Source organism: Erpetoichthys calabaricus, chromosome 18 (assembly GCF_900747795.2).
Source record: "Erpetoichthys calabaricus chromosome 18, fErpCal1.3, whole genome shotgun sequence".
Lineage (NCBI taxonomy): Eukaryota > Metazoa > Chordata > Cladistia > Polypteriformes > Polypteridae > Erpetoichthys > Erpetoichthys calabaricus.
Window position 1 is genome coordinate 38,485,916 of NC_041411.2, and position 16,492 is coordinate 38,502,407.

At 41.9% G+C, this 16,492-nt stretch overlaps 1 protein-coding gene across 1 annotated transcript in view; it reads right to left on the reverse strand.

The window, feature by feature from the left end:
- Positions 1–8,465: 8,465 nt before the first annotated feature.
- The window catches only part of mcm2 (minichromosome maintenance complex component 2), a 39,603-nt gene continuing 31,576 nt past the window's right edge, over positions 8,466–16,492 (reverse strand). The window contains exons 14-16 of the mRNA XM_028824355.2: positions 15,107–15,289; positions 12,490–12,645; positions 8,466–9,293 (exon numbers count right to left, since the gene is read on the reverse strand). Of these exons, the coding sequence (XP_028680188.2) occupies positions 9,183–9,293; positions 12,490–12,645; positions 15,107–15,289 (450 nt within the window). The 3' untranslated portion in view covers positions 8,466–9,182. The remainder of the gene's footprint in view (positions 9,294–12,489; positions 12,646–15,106; positions 15,290–16,492) is intronic.

The window sequence follows — 16,492 nt, forward strand, 5'->3', positions numbered from 1 at the left end:
ATTTAGCCCATTCTTCTTGGCAGACCCTCTCAAGCTCCGGTAGATTGGATGGGAAGAGTCTATGATCTGCCATCTTCAGGGGTCTCCATACATGTTCTATGGGGTTTTGGCTGAGCTACTCAATGACAGTTAGAGACTTGCCCATAGCCACTCCAGCATTGTCTTGGCTGTATGCTTATGGTCATTGTCATGATGAAAGGCAAACCAGTCTGAGGTTGCATGCACTCTGGAGCAGGTTTTCTTCAAGGACCTCACTGTATTTGGCTGCATTTATCATTCCCTCAATTCTGAGCAGTCTTCCTGTCCCTGCGTCTGAGGGGCACCTCCATACTATGATGCTGCTGCCACCACCATGCTTCACTAAAGCATGAAGAGATTGCTTTTATATATAAGGACTATATATTTCGGCTAATTACTTATTTACACTAGCCATCCCCCACGCCTTCGCCCACGTATTAGTGAAACAGGACAGTGAGGAGGGCCCCGCCCAGGTCTCTACACCTGACGTCACTCCCCTCGGCCCACAGCCTCTGTCTCGGATTAGCACGAATATATCGCTCCTGCAAGTGAACTCTGATTCTTAGCGTGATTACAGAAGTCACAAGATCAACCGGAATGTTCAAGCAAATTATAGAAAAAAAAAATCTAAATCCGTTAAGTAGTTCTCTCATTCGCTAACTAAGTGGAGTTAAGGTTACACCCCAAGGCAGACGTGTGAGTGAGGAGGGCCCTGCCCCCCTCCCTGCAGTCCGATGAGTCTCTCTCGGAGTCTCGCTAATAAATCGGTACCACAAGTGAACTATGATACTTAGCGCAATGAGAAAGTCGCAAAATCAGCGAAATGTTCAAACAAATTATAGAAAAAAAATGATCTAAATCCTTTAAGTAATTCTCTCGTGAAAAGCGGACAGACTTACAATCGGGTCTAAAAAACTATAAGAAATTTCGTGCTTGGACCACAAAATTTTTAAAACCATTTCTTAGCGAGCACCTATGGGCCAAGAGTAACCTCCATTCCAAATTTCAAGTCCCAAGTCCTCATGGTTCTGGAGATTTCGTGATGAGTGAGTCAGTGGTATTTGGCTTTTATATTATATAGATTATATAAGCTTGTAATTATTTATTTTTTTATTACTTATCCATTAATGCTCTTGCGTAATTTAACTTGTTTTCCTTTTCTTGTAACTATATCTTTGATATCATGCAAAGCACTTTGAGCTACATTCTGTACATGAAAATGTGTTATAGAAATAAATGCTGCTGCTATTAGATTCGACTAGATTAGATTAGATTAGATTAGATTAGATTAGATTAGATTAGATTAGATTAGATAAACTGTATTAATCCCATGGGGAAAATCACATGCATACAGCAGCAAAAACATAAAATCAAGGATACAGACTCACAGGACAAATAATACACCCAATCAATCAATCGAAATGTAAATAAATACATACACACATGCATACATACATACTGTACATACATATTGTTCAGATATTTCAAAATGGTATTTCAAAATAAGCTTATTGAGTGCCCTGGGAGGAAGCATTGAATTGTCTGATAGCAGTAGGCAGAAAAGACCCTCAGAGGCACTTCTTAACACACAGTGGTGAAATGAGCCTGTAACTAAAAGTGCTCCAAGACAGAGCCTCCTGGAGGGGATGGTGGAGATTTTTCATGATGGCATCTAATTTTGCCACCATCCTCTTTTCCACAACAGCTTCCAGTGTGTCTGGTGTTTGCCCTGTGATGTTGCAGGCTTTCCTGGTAAATTTGTTCATACATTGTGCATCTTTTGAGCTCAAGTTACTTCCTCAGGAGCCTGCAGCGTAGAACACCACACTGGCTACCATGGACTGGTAGAATATTTCCAGCAGTTTGCTGCACACATCAAAAGACCTGAGTCTCCTCAGGCAGGTGATGAGCTGTGCCTGGTCTTCACCAGATATAATGCTTGGGAGTTCTGCCTAAAGAGCTCAATTTTGGTCTCATCAAACCAGAGAATATTTTTTCTCATGTCCTCAGGGTCTCTTAAAAGCTGTTTGCAAACTCCCAGTAGGCTGTCACACATCTTTTACTTCATAGTGGCGTCTGTCTAATTGATGGAGTGCTTGTCAGATGGTTGTCTTTCTGACAGGTTCTCCCATTTCAGCAGAGAACTTCTGATGTTCTTAAGAGTAACTGTTGGGTTCTCGGTCACCTCCTTGACCAAGGCCCTCCTTGCCCAGTTATTCTGTTTGGCCAGACAGCCAACTCTAGGAAGATTCTGGTGGTTCCAAACTTCTTCCATTTCACAACTTCTGTAAGCACTCAAAACGTAAGAAATGGTTTATTCCCCTTGCCCTGATCTATGCCTCACCACAATTTGATCATGGAGGTGACTGGCCAATCAGATAATTGCATGGATAAGCAGATGTACAGGTGTTCCTAATAATTTCCTCTTACAAGTGAATTGCCTGTCAGAGAAGAGGACTGAAGTGGCAGCCTTGGACCACGTTGCCTAACTGGAGATGTGGCAGAGCTAAGCACTTGTTAAGATCCGGCCCTGGTCCTAAATAACAGCATGAATGGGATCTGGGTCAAGAACAGTGCAAATGGAAATAATTAGGAAGCACTCGCTAGTTTTCTGACATTCCCTGTAATTAGGGCAAAAACAGATTTACGTCAGCCGTCTAAACTGAGCACCAAGCTGCGGCCAGTCAAAGTTCAATTTAACGCTTGCATATTTTTTTTCAAGGCTGGCATTTCAAAGTGAGAGAAGCGAATGAGTCTCAAAATGAGGGGCGAGGAAATGCTTTATGTGGTGTTAGAAAATAATTTTGCATTGTCAATTATTTTTGTACACCATAGTTGTATTTCTGTCTGGTTTAACCCACTTGTGTACTTCAGAGCTGCGCTGCAGTCTCTACCCTGGCAGCAACGGGCACTGAGAAGAAAACAACCCAAATGGGTGAAAGTGCGTCATAGATACACACACTGGACCAATTTGAACTTAACAAATAAAGGAATACCTCACCCAAAAATAATATCTTTATTATGTTACTTACTCCTTGAGGTCTGTAGTTGTCGTTAAGAGAAGAAATATGATCTCATGTTTACCTACAGAACTGAGAAAACAAAGATTCTGATGTAAGTGGGGTCTATGGTGACCAATGCTGGTTAATAACTTTTTGATATTATTATAACTACTTAGTATTTGGCTGCAACCTTTATCCAAGGTGACTTAACAACATTTCATATATATATATTTTTACATTTCTTTTGCTTTTCCAGCTGGAAGAAGAGACTTGCTTATGGTCACCAGGATGCCCACAGCCTGGCATCACTCTGTTCCGGGGACATCAACAGTCAAGAAACTGATGATGGACTAGTGCAGTGAGGACACAAGCGACAAGTTGATGCAAAAGTGCTTTGTGCAATTTAATAAAGCAATCAGTGTCCAATAAATAATCCATAAAATCTAGTGCTCAAGTGGGAGTTAAAATCAATCTACTATATCATAAAATACTAAGCTCTGTGTGTGAGGGTGCCTGGTTCCTCTGAGCAATCTGATTGGTCAGTTTAGCTTTGGTGACGCACTCAAAAGAGGAAGTGTGAGCGTGAGACACACACAGAGGAGTAAAGCCATAGGAGGCACACTGAGAGTCGCCTTCAAACACGGGAAGTAAGGCAAGCGCCTCAGAATGACAGAGTCAGAGAAGAAGGCTTTACGGGAATGCGCTCGAGTGAGATATGATTTTTTAAAAATTTATTCTATTACTTGTCTTTGACAGGCAACATGTACGGTCAATCAATCAGTAATCCAAAGAAAATCAAATCAAGAACAAAATCAAAGAGATAAAGTTGGGATCATTTCCTTCTCTCCAGCAAGCCTCTGTGCTTCACTCACTCTTGTCTCACCTGGTCACCCATCAGTGAGCGCAGTCCACCTTCAACTGGCTTTCATCTGAGTCACCTCAGCTGGGACGTCCAATGCCAGGTTCTGTCATGCCACCACTATCCCTAAGTGGCTGTAGTATGATCTGTGAAGCCAACAGTCACTCCGGCTCCTACTCTGTTCAACAGGAGCAGCCCACCTTTGGAACGCCAATCCTCTCACTCACCGCTGGGCTTGCTCTCAACTGCCTAGCCTCCTATCCACCACACAGACACCTACCCTCTCTTTTCTCCACAAACTTTCTCTCCCTTCTTTCTTGATCCATTCTTATTCAGCTTGACCTCTCATCTGTCCTACTCAGATTCTTTACATACCCTGAGAGTGCAGGAGCTTTGTTTAATGACCCGTAGAGCGCCAATGAGGAAAACAACTGAGCTGATCCCACTTGTATGTAAATACACAGTCAACCAATGAACACCCTGCAGCCACATTGTTTCCCAAAAGCACACACTCACTAAGTTTGATTCACACGGTTTTTATTTTAAAGACTTTGCACTGCCAAAGACTCCTAATCACTTCACCACAGTAGCAGTAGCAGGATTTGAACCCATAACATCAGGGTTTGAAGGCCTAAACCTTAACCACTATGTCACGCTGCCTGCAGAGCGTGTTTGCTGTTATTAAATACAGTATTGGTCACCAAAGTAACCTATTATATGAAATGCTTTGTTATCTAAACACATGAGATTCATTTTTTTCTTGGACATCCCTACAAACCACTTGGAATAAATAATAAACTTCTCAAAAAAATTAAAGGAACACTTTTTAATCCGAGTATAGCATCAAGTCAATGAAACTTCTGGGCTATTGATCTGGTCAGTTCAGTAGCAGAGGGGCTTGTTAATCAGTTTCAGCTGCTTTGGTGTTAATAAAATTAATGACAGGTGCACTAAAGGGGCAACAATGAGACGACCCCCAAAACAGGAATGAATGGTTTAACAGGTGGAGGCCATTGACGTTTTTACCTCCTCATCTGTTTTTTCACTCGTTTTGCATTTGGCTACGGTCAGTGTCACTACTGGTAGCATGAGGCCATACCTGGACCCTACAGAGCTGGCACAGGTAGTCCAACATCTCCTGGATGGTGCATCAATACGTGCCATTGCTAGAAGGTTTGCTGTGTCTCCCAGTACAGTCTTAAGGGCATGGAGGAGATTCCAGGAGACAGGCAGTTACTCTAGGAGAGCTGGACAGGGCCATAGAAGGTCCTTAACCCAGACTGGTATCTGATTCTTTGGGCAAGGAGGAACAAAATGAGCACTGACAGAGCCTACAAAATGACCTCCAGCAGGCAGGCCACTGGTGTGAATGTCTCTGACCAAACAATCAGAAACAGACTTCATGAGGGTGGCCTGAGGGCCCGATGTCCTCTAGTGGGCCCTGTGCTCACTGCCTGGCACCGTGGAGCTTGATTGGCATTTGCCATAGAATACCAGAATTGGCAGGTCCACCACTGGCACCCTGTGCTTTTCACAGATAAGAGCAGGTTCACCCTGAGCACATGTGACAGATGTGAAAGGGTCTGGAGAATGTTATGCTGCCTATAACATCGTTCAGCATGACTGGTTTGGTGGTGGGTCAGTGATGGTCTGGAGAGGCATATCCATGGAGGGACACACAAACCTCTACAGGATAGACAACGGCACCATGACTGCCATTAGGTATCGGGATGAAATCCTTGGACCCATTGTCAGACCCTATGCTGGTGCAGTGGATCCTGGGTTTCTCCTGGTGCTCGACAATGACCGGCCTCATGTGGTGAGAGTATGCAGGCAGTTCCTGGATGATGAAGGAATTGATATCATTGACTGGCCCCCACACTCCCTTGCCTGACCTCAATCCAACAGAACACCTCTGGGGCATTATGTTTTGGTCCATCCGACGCCAACAGGTTGAACCTCAGACTGTCCAGGAGCTTAGTGATGCCCTGGTCCAGATCTGGGAGGAGATCCCCCAGGACACCATCCGTCGTCTCATTAGGAGCATGGCCCTCCACCCCCCAACGTTGTCAGGTATGAATACAAGCACATGGGGGCCATACAAACTACTGAGTACGATTCTGAGTTGCTGCAATGAAATTTTGGCAAAATGCACTAGCCCGCCACATCATTTTTTCACTTCGATTTTCAGGGTGACTTTGAATTCAGCCCTAATTTTCATTTCCATCAAACGATGTGGCATCCTTTCATTCCTAACACTTTACCCAGTCCATACCAGTCGAGATATTGAACAGGATTTCTTTTCCTATTGAGATCTAATGTGTTTTCAAAGTGTTCCTTTAATTTTTTTGAGCAGTTTATAAACAGATACTAACCCAAGACAACCAATTTCTATTTTAGTGCAGCATTCCACCGATCAACATAATCTGTACATTTGGATACTTGCATGCACTTGTGGTCAACACACTACAACAACTGTGAACAGAAGAGCAGCCAATGCCACCGCAGGACTAAAAGGAATGTCCTACTGGGACAGGCCACAGGAGTTAATCCTCTTTAGATCTGAACACAGTTGGCTGTGTGGCTGCACAGGGACATAATCCAGGAAAACAAGCATAAATAAACTGACCTGAATGCTTTCAACTAACTTAAATAATCACATATAGTGTTGTTACATGTGTTTCATTAACCAGATTGTTCATAAAAACCTGATTTCTGAAATGCCAAGTACATTCTTATTCCGATTAGAGATATGGGGCTATTGGCCTTCTGATTAACAGAGGTAGAGCGCTCTGCGAATAATCCGATTATGCAGTCATGTAAACCCTTAACTGGGTTATTGTTAAGGATTTTGTCTGTTGTGCATGTATTTGCTTTGCACATGCTTTCAGCACCTGCAGGTAGAAGGGCCCATAAAATTTACAGAGGCAAATGTTTGAGCGATCACATTACTGCTTCTCCTCGCTGAAATAATCTGTCTCAGTATTTCAGAGATCATTAAATTTATATTGCTGAGCTGAACATACAATGCTAAGATCAGCAGTACAATCTTGAGACCAGTAGGGGCCCATGATTGCGGTATATTCTACATGTATTGCAAATATGCAAGATGCAAATTTGACAAAACGATCACTATGCTAGCAAATCACATGTGTAGAGACAAAGATGTGCGACGTCCCCTCAAAGTGTGTAGTTCAGCAGTTTAACTTATGATGTGTGTATATTAATGGTAATACATGACAAAAATGATTATTATAGAAACCAAAGAAATGCTAAGCACACAATGACATTCACGCCACAGTCCAGTCTCACTGTTGCAGATGATGGTGGTGTAGTTATGAAAGGAAATCCCCTTCTGAAAGTTTTGTAAATCTTTATCCTTCTATGATGCCGATGTATGTGGAGATTCATAGAAGTTGGGAGATGCTCCCAAAGATGTTTTCTAACTCAGACAAAATTACATGAATAAGCAGGGACAGGACAAGAACATAAATGGAGAGAAAATAGTAATCGATGGGTGTAATTGTTATTCCTGATGCACAGTGAAGCATTGAAACAAAACATCACCAATTGTGATCCCATCAGCTTCTTACGACTTGCTTTTAAGCCTAACACCCTCATCTTTCACTCAGCCGCCCTCATAGCAATCAGTGAAGGTGCCCAAAGACACTCTACTCCTGGGGATGCTGGGATTTGCAGTCCATTTAAGCAGTGCTGCTACAGTATCATCCAAGGTTTTCCACAACAGATCGTAAAACTCAAAGTAACTTCCATTTAATTATTAATGACAATCCAGCGAATAGGCAAATCTGTGAATCATAAACCTGTGCATCTCTATATGGATTTTGCACTTTACCCCATTGTCTGCCTGTTTTACCACACACTACACAAACTTATTGTTAAGGTTGTATGATTAAAGGGTACCAGTGAATCGGCCCTCACCTCTGGCACCATGAACAAGGCTGGTTCCTCCATTCCACCTGAACGCTGCCCACCATAACCCTGAACTGGCTTAAGGGGGATGGTAATGGGAGATTGAGGTGCATGCATATAACGAAACAGCTTGAGATCCTGGTTGGCAACTCCCAAGGTAGACATGAGGTCCAGTCCCATCCCCGTGGAAATGATCCTCTATCTGCCTCGGCCAGGTATTACATGGATGTCCAGCCGCTTGGGTCCTCAACAATGAGGATCCTGAAAAATGGATAACCTTCTGGGATTCGCACCACATGGTCGTAGTGCTGTAACTGGCGTTCCCCAACAATGAAGGTAGTGTGCCTCATTCGGGACTCCATAAGCAACTGCTCATTCGACACAAAGTCAAACCAACGGTACCCAAGGATACTCCGAAGAGAGACAGTACCAAAGGAGTCCAGTCTTCGTCTCAGGTCACTGGATAGCATCCATGTCTCGCTATCATATAGCAAAACGGGAAGTACCAGGACTGTAAAGACTTGGACCTTCATCCTTTCACATCGATATCGAGAGCGCCACACACCCCTTTTCAGCGACCTCATGACCCCCCATGCTCTCTCAATAAAGTCAGAAATGAGAGCATGGAAAGAAATACACTTGTCTTTAGACCGATTATTTTATGAACTTTATTGAATACTTTACAAAACAAACGCATATAATTTATGATACAAAAAATACCCAGAAGCTCCTTTAAAAAATGTATCATCTTCCAGAACTTTGCCTATTGATACATACCTGTAAAAAAATACAGATAGGGATCCCATCACTCTTTATCAGAATCATTTTCGTATTCACCTCCGTAAGAAACTGCACTTGACTTAACAGTACATTCAGTGTCAAAGATGGTCACCAAGAATGCACCTTAACAGTTTTAGCCTTTAGGGTGGACAAAACTTAAAGGAACAAGGCTTTGGATGTATCGATTCAAATCACACTTGGGACCAAATGTAACAGATTAGTTCAATAATACAGAATGTTATCTAAAAGTACAACATTACAGTAAATTGACAGATGCCCTCTTACTATTAAGCCACCCACCAACCAAAGAACAAGTGGTGACACTGCAGCAAAGCAATGTGGAGGAGCTGGGGGATTTAGCCTCAAGTCTTTTTGATTCATTTTCTTTCATCGAAAGTGCGTGAAGAACAGTGAAAACTGCTTATTGCTTAAAACTAGAAGCAAGGATTGCTGCACATGTGATTAAAGTCTGAATCAAGAAACGCAGAAATGTCTCCATTGGATGGTTCAGTGCTTCACTTGGCTGTCACCCACAAGAGGTCACAGCATCATCATCATCATCAGTTCACAGAGTCTCAAAGTCGGCTGCACTAGAACTGCTGAATGATGAGCTTTTTCTTGCTGTCATGGATGTATTTATTCATTTTGAAGACATCGCTGTCATAAAAGGCAGACAAGTTATGTATGTTGATCTGTCGGGCCTGAAATTAGAAAGACAAATAGAAGGTTAAAACAACCAAAACACAAAATGGTGCCTGCTATTAGTTTTAAAATGTTAAATGTGACAGGATGCTGCAAAGGAGGCCACTGTGAATACTAATCTCTTCATCACCGCCTACTAAAAGTGGAGTCAGATCAGAAGCCTACTGTCCCGCTAAGATTTGCTAGCTTACGGCATCTGAATGCCAGTCGAGATCTGCATCAGCCACACAATCTTCGGGAAGGCATAGTTTCCACTCCTGTTTCCTTCAAGCAAAGACAAGTGTCTTTTCCCTTCACTGAGCTTGTATCACCTGCTGGGATCTTAATTTCTAATCTCTTAGAGTGCAGAAAGCCTCACAAATAGAAAAGTCTCAATCTATGCAGTAGGGGGCTGAGCAAGGAACATGTAATAAAAAAATAGTGGAGCCTGGGAAATAAAATAGGCCACATGGAAAAACAAAAGGGTACTGTAATGGAGAAAGTGCGTGAAACTGCCTGCCTGTTTAACTAGGACACCTAAACATTTGCAGCAGTACATTTAAATTTGAAAGCGACATCGTTCAGTACATATAACGTTTAACTTTGTATTTCGTATTTATTTCCTAAAACTTTTAATGAGTATCTAATGTTGGGACCTTTGAATGGTACATAATGGCGATACCATTACATACTGTACCACCATGGTGTTGCTGTACTAGACAGAGGTTGGGAGCATGCGCTGATTACAGGCCGTTGACGCACCCACCACATGGCAGACCACCTGAATCTGTACAGTATGCCGATTGGTGTAACTGAAATGCTCCCTAGTGACTTATCTTGCTCTAATGGAAGAATCCTATCTCTCCTATTTTAAGTCAGTGAGTAACTGTGGAAGATTGTGGGTTCGCTTCCCGGTTCCTCCCTGTGTGGATAGTGCTTTGAGTACTGAGAAAAGCACTATATAAATGTAATGAATTATTATTATTATTATTATTATATACTATTTGAAATTGGGAAAAAAAATCAAAGTCACACTTAGAGGATCTGTGCAGAACTTTTTCAAAACCTGGTAGGATATGATCAGTAACATTTTAGAATAAGCATTTAAATTGAGGAAGCAGATTCTCTCCCCTATTTTTTCCTTTTTTTTTTTACTCTATCTTTATTAATTTATCTATTTACTTACTTTTACTACCTTAAAGTTTCCTTCTGCTAGCTCCTAGCTCTCGCTCTTTCTCAGGGATGGTGGTTGATTTGTTTCGAACCTATTTTTGTAAAACTTGACTTATCTGTATGAAATGTTATTTGATTTTAATAATATTAAGAAAATAAATACCATATATACTCATGTTTAAGCTCTCCTGCAGATAAGTCAGGGCTTGATTTGACTGTATAATTTCCGGTATTTTACAATGTCGGTCGTATAAATTGAATGCGGAAAACTCACGCTATTGGTCCAAGGGATTATGATATGCTAATGTCCACCTGAGAGTAACCACGGAGCACACCGCCCTTTTTTTTTTAATGTATTGTTCCTAAGTGACCACACAGTAATACCCAAGCTATTCTGAAGAGACGTTTCAACTGTTTTGTGTTTTTTGTATCTCACACCCTCATACACCTTTATCGTAAGGGCATCCCTTACCTACGATGGAGCGTTCAATCAGAAGAAAATATGAAGCTGGATTTAAATTAAAAATGGCGAAAGAAACTGGTAACTGCGCTACTGCAACCAAATTCGATGTGTCTGTGAAACTGGAGGAGGCAAAAAATTGTCGTATTTTAGAACGGTCGTACAAGTCGGGTCCGATTTTATGATCAATTTTTCAGGTTTCAAGACATGACGCGGTAGCTTACTAAAGGAACCTATTCAGTTAGATTTCTTCAGTCTGCCATGTTACACTAAACAAGAGCACATGGGGCTTAGAGTCATAGTGGACTCTAAGCTATCGACTTCCCGACAATGTTCAGAAGTCATTAAGAAGGCTAACAGAGTGTTAGGTTATATAGCACCCTGATGTGTGGAGTACAAGTCCAAGGAGGTTCTGCTCAACCTTTATAACGCACTGGTGAAGCCTCGTCTTGAGTTCTGCGTGCAGTTTTGGTCTCCAGGCTACAAAAAGGACATAGCAGCACCAGAAATGGTCCAGAGAAGAGCGACCAGGCTGATTAGAGGGCTACAGGGGTTGAGTTATGAGGAAAGATTACAGTTTAAGCAAAAGAAGATTAAGAGGTGACACGACTGAAGTGTTTAAAATTATGAATGGAATTAGTACAGTGGATCGAGACTGTTATTTTATAATGAGTTCATCAAGAACACGGGGACACAGTTGGAAACTTAAGAGGAAATTTCGCAAAAACATTAGGAAGTTTGTCTTTACACAAAGAACGATAGACACTTGGAATAAGCTACCAAGTAAAGTGGTAGACAGTAAGACATTGGGGACTTTCAAAACTCGACTTGATGTTTTTTTGGAAGAAATAAGTGGATAGGACTGGCGAGCTTTGTTGGGCTGAATGGCCTGTTCTCATCTAAAGTGTTCTAATGTTCTACAGCTCTTTTGGTTTATGTGAAAGTGGCCTATTAAACAAAATGTACGAGGGGCATTCAATTATAAACAGGAATTTTCATGTGTGCAAGGCAGATGTAATTCCTTGGACAAACACGTGCATGTTTGAACTTGTCGTTAGTTGTGCTAGCTGCTCTTTCCTCCCTTCCTGTCAGTTATAATCAACATTTTGGAGCAGGAGGTACACAGTAGTGTTGCACAGCGAATTATTTAAAATTTTCCATTCCATGTCAGATTTATTCGAAACTTAAAAAGTAGTTTGGGGATGAGTCTCTCTCTCTCTCTCTGTCTAGAGTGTATGATTGGTGCAAATCGTTCAGAGAGGGACTATCATGTCTTCAGCCCACTTAAGGAATTTTTAGAAGGGAAGAAATGAGGAGGTTATTGATGCTGTGCAAGAATGGGACAACATGAGTCAAAAGACTTCTATTCTTTTGGGATTAAGAAGCTTCCTGAGCACTGGAACAAGTGGATTGCAGTGGCAAGAGACTACACAGAAAAACAGTGTGTAAGTCGTTTCATTGTATTCAATAAATAAAATGTAGCTCATAAATTCCTGTTTATATTTGAACGCCCCTCACAAATTAGGTTCATAAGTACAGCACCCAATGATGAGGCAAGACTCAAGAGCAAACCCTGTGCATACCTTGTCAGTCAGGTCTTTCTCTGGTACCTCAATGGTGTCTTGTTGTGCCCCATAGCGGTTCCTCTGGTACATCAATTGTTCTGCTACCAGCTGCTTCAAGATGAAAAGCAGCAGCTCATTGTTGTCTCTTCTGAATGCCAAGTAACGGGCAAAGGTCTACAAGGAAAGCAAAGAGGAGTTGAGACATGATAGCTAGGAATGCTGAAGAACAGTCATGTATGTAGATGTGGCAGGATGAAGTTTATCCCACAACTAAACAAAAATTGGAGAAATCTTTTATCCTCTTCCACTGAAAGTGAAAAGGTACTGTCCAGCTCTGGTCCTTTTTTATTTCAGCATACATCTGGGTTAAACTCTTGAACAAGTGAGCTGCAGCATTGACTTCTAATATTTGTGAAATAAGTAGGAAAACTGTGCCATGATTTTACATAACAAAATGATTTAATATAAGAATAAATATAAGCCATTGTAATATCTTTCAATAACTTGGCCAAAGACTTCAAATAAGGAGTCACTTTTTTAAAAAAAGTCATTGAATGGACCTGTAAGTTCAGGGAGCACCGACATTAAGTAGGCTTCTATTAATTGGGCAGTGTATTTCTGCCATCTAGTGGACGAAACCCATTATTACAGCAGTTTCCCATTTCAATGTTCGTAGAGAGAGTTGTATCGTTTTAGCCAATGATGAACCACTCGAGAGCAAACCCTGTGCATACCAAGAACCGGGTCCCACTAGATGCAACTTATCAACCACATCTGGAAACACTTCGCACAATTATGAAAGAGCTTCAACCCATATATTCCAAGAACATACAGACAACCACCAAACCTCAAACAACTGATTGTACGAAACCTCTATTTGTGGCTCAGCAGCAAGTGGCACATCGCCCTGCCTACAGAACAGGTGTGGCACCTGTGCACATATCTACACGACAGATCAGGTAGTTATATCACATTGCCAGCAGGAGCAAAAAATAAAGGGTTCGTTCACATGCAAATCTGCTAATGTGGTCTACCTAATCATGTGCATAAGGTGCCCCAACACTGGAGTGTATGTAGGGGAAACTGGTCAGACACTGCGCCAGCGAATGAACTCACAAAGATTTCATATCAATCAGAACAGTGTTGATCTTCTGGTGGCAGCACACTTTAACAGTAACGGGCACAGCATATGCTTCCTGGACGCCTCCCTGGTGAGGTGTTCCGGGCACGTCCAACCGGGAGGAGGCCCCGGGGAAGACCCAGGACACGCTGGAGGGACTATGTCTTCCGGCTGGCCTGGGAACGCCTTGGGATTCTCCCGGAAGAGCTAGAAGAAGTGGCCAGGGAGAGGGAAGTCTGGGCATCTCTGCTCAAGCTGCTGCCCCCGCGACCCGACCTCGGATAAGCGGAAGAGAATGGATGGATGGATGGATGGGCACAGCATAATAATTCATTACATTTATATAGCGCTTTTCTCAGTACTCAAAGCGCTATCCACACAGGGAGGAACCGGGAAGCGAACCCACAATCTTCCATAGTCTCCTTACTGCAAAGCAGCAGCACTACCACTGCGCCACCTGTGAGGACAACTTATAAGTAATTACTTATAAGTAATTTCAAGACCCAACAGGAGAGGAGAAAATGGGAATACAAACTTATGCTTAAATTCAATACTCTACAAAATGGTCTGAATACAGACAAGAGTTTTATGAGCAGATATGTGGACTAACAGACTGATTGACCAACTGACTACATCAGAGGCCTATCTTACAGACAATGCACTTCAAAACAACCTTACAGGACTTTCTCTAGTGATGGTTGTCTTATCTCTGTTTTATTAGTTCATTGTTCTCTTCTTTCAGGGTTAATTAATCTAAGGTTTATTCATTTTGCTAACATTTGAACAAAAAGGTTGTTAAGATGAAAGAAAAAAATCACTTTGCTGTCCCAATATAAGCTAGAGGATTTTTCAGTTTCTTTGTTACACCTTGCCTGATGAAGGGGCCTTAGCTACCTCAAAGGCTTTTATTTGTAATCTATTTAGTTAGCCAATAAAAGGTGTCATTTCACCCTACTTTCTCCCATTTCAATGGTATAGATCAGGGGTCTTCAATCGCAGTCCTGGAGGGCTGCAGTGACTGCAGGTTTTTGTTCTAACCCGGTTGCTTAATTAGAAAGCAATTCATGGCTTGTTAGTGCTTTAACTCTGCCAGGTAATGTCAGGTAATTCTCATATCCTAGATTTTCTTCCCCTTTCTAAGGATATCATCCAAACGATTTGAAGCCTAAAATGGAGGAGTAATTCTCAGTCCTTCACTTTTTTCTCTTCACTTTCTTTCCAAGTATTTAATTAAATCCAATAGTGCATGATAAATACACACACATATTATTGCTAATTAGGAGCAATTAAAAACAGAGAATACAGCTGTTTAAGAGTAAAATAAGCAATATGGGTTCAAAATCTTCACGAACGAGACACCTACAGTGAAGCAGAAGTGTTACTTGAGCAATAAGTGCTTCTTATTAAGCAACTGGGTTGGAGCAAAAACATGTAGCCAGTGCGGTCCTCCAGGACCGTGATCGAGGACCCCTGGTATAGATGGACCCACCAATGTTGCTTGCCTGCATGTCTTACCTTGCGCATACTCCTCATGACACTGAACTTCTGTGTGTCTATGAAACTCTCCAGCATGACACGAATAGCCATATTGACATCATCCTCGACAACATAGTCACGCAAATGCATACGAGCATGAGCCTCCGCCATGCGGATCATGGACTCGATGTGGCGCACTGTAATGGGAATGCTTCCAGTTGCCTAGGAAGAATAAAAAATATATATAGAATTTAGTTTAAAAAAAAAAAAAGTAATTAGCAACTAAGTCTGTGACGCCTTTTCAGATGATCTTTGCAAACACAGAAGTTTTAGAAAGTAAAGCATTGGGAAAAAATCCTGTGGTAGAAACACAGAGGAGAGAGTGAGAGGTGAAGAGCAGGCGCTGATACAGCGCATTGACGCACCATCACATGACAAACCAACTCAGGATCCCAGATTAAGACCCAAGTGCAGCCTTGTGATGGGTGACACCTCAGCGCCACACTAGTTCGGATGGAATGGAACACTGTGTGGTTTTTCTTATGGTGTCTGGAGTGCCAATTGTGCCACCAAACCCCAAGTTTTCCCTGCAAGTTGGACGGCCTACATGCAGATTAACGTCACACCCAGGACGGAGCAATTGCAGGTTAAGGGCCTTGCTCAAGGGCCCAACGAAGTAGTCACGTTGGCGTTTACGGGATTCGAACTGGCAACCTTCCGATTACCAGTGCAAATCCCTAGCCTCAGAGCCACAGAATATAAGTTGAGAATAAATTCCTGCAAGACAGATGCCAAAATAAAAATGTAACAAAAATGTAAGCCGTTCTAAAATATAACTTCGCTAAACCTAAGATTTATGTAACTTCAGAGTAAATAAACATGAAACACCACCTGGAAGGAGTGCAGCATTTATGTGAAAGTTGGGGCACATTTAACTTTCTAATAATAACATTAAATGAGACTTGCTGTATGGTACCAATTACACTACATTAAATAAAATCAAATAAATAAAATAAGTTTGAAAACCAGCCTAATTGCCATCCTCAAATACCACCTCAGGTCTGGCCATTGCATACATTCAAGATTTCTACGATATGCATTTTCTTTTTTGTTTTATTGATTTTCCTTACAAGCAAAATTTCCACAGATCACTAGGTGACACCATGGAACGTTTGAGGGCTTATGACTCTTCGAGTTGGGACTCTGCTATAACCAGGTGTCATGTCAAGTCATCCCTCCATGACAGAGAGCTGACATGGGAAGGAGATGCAGACAGCAGTGCAATCAGCACAACTTCTTAAACTGCACTCTACCAGATCAGAAGAAGGTGTCATGACAGCTGCCACTGCCTACAATTTCCTCTATTGATTACAATTTCAAGATGTAATGTCCTCCATCATATAACCCTTCTTGGAAGGTCTCCTT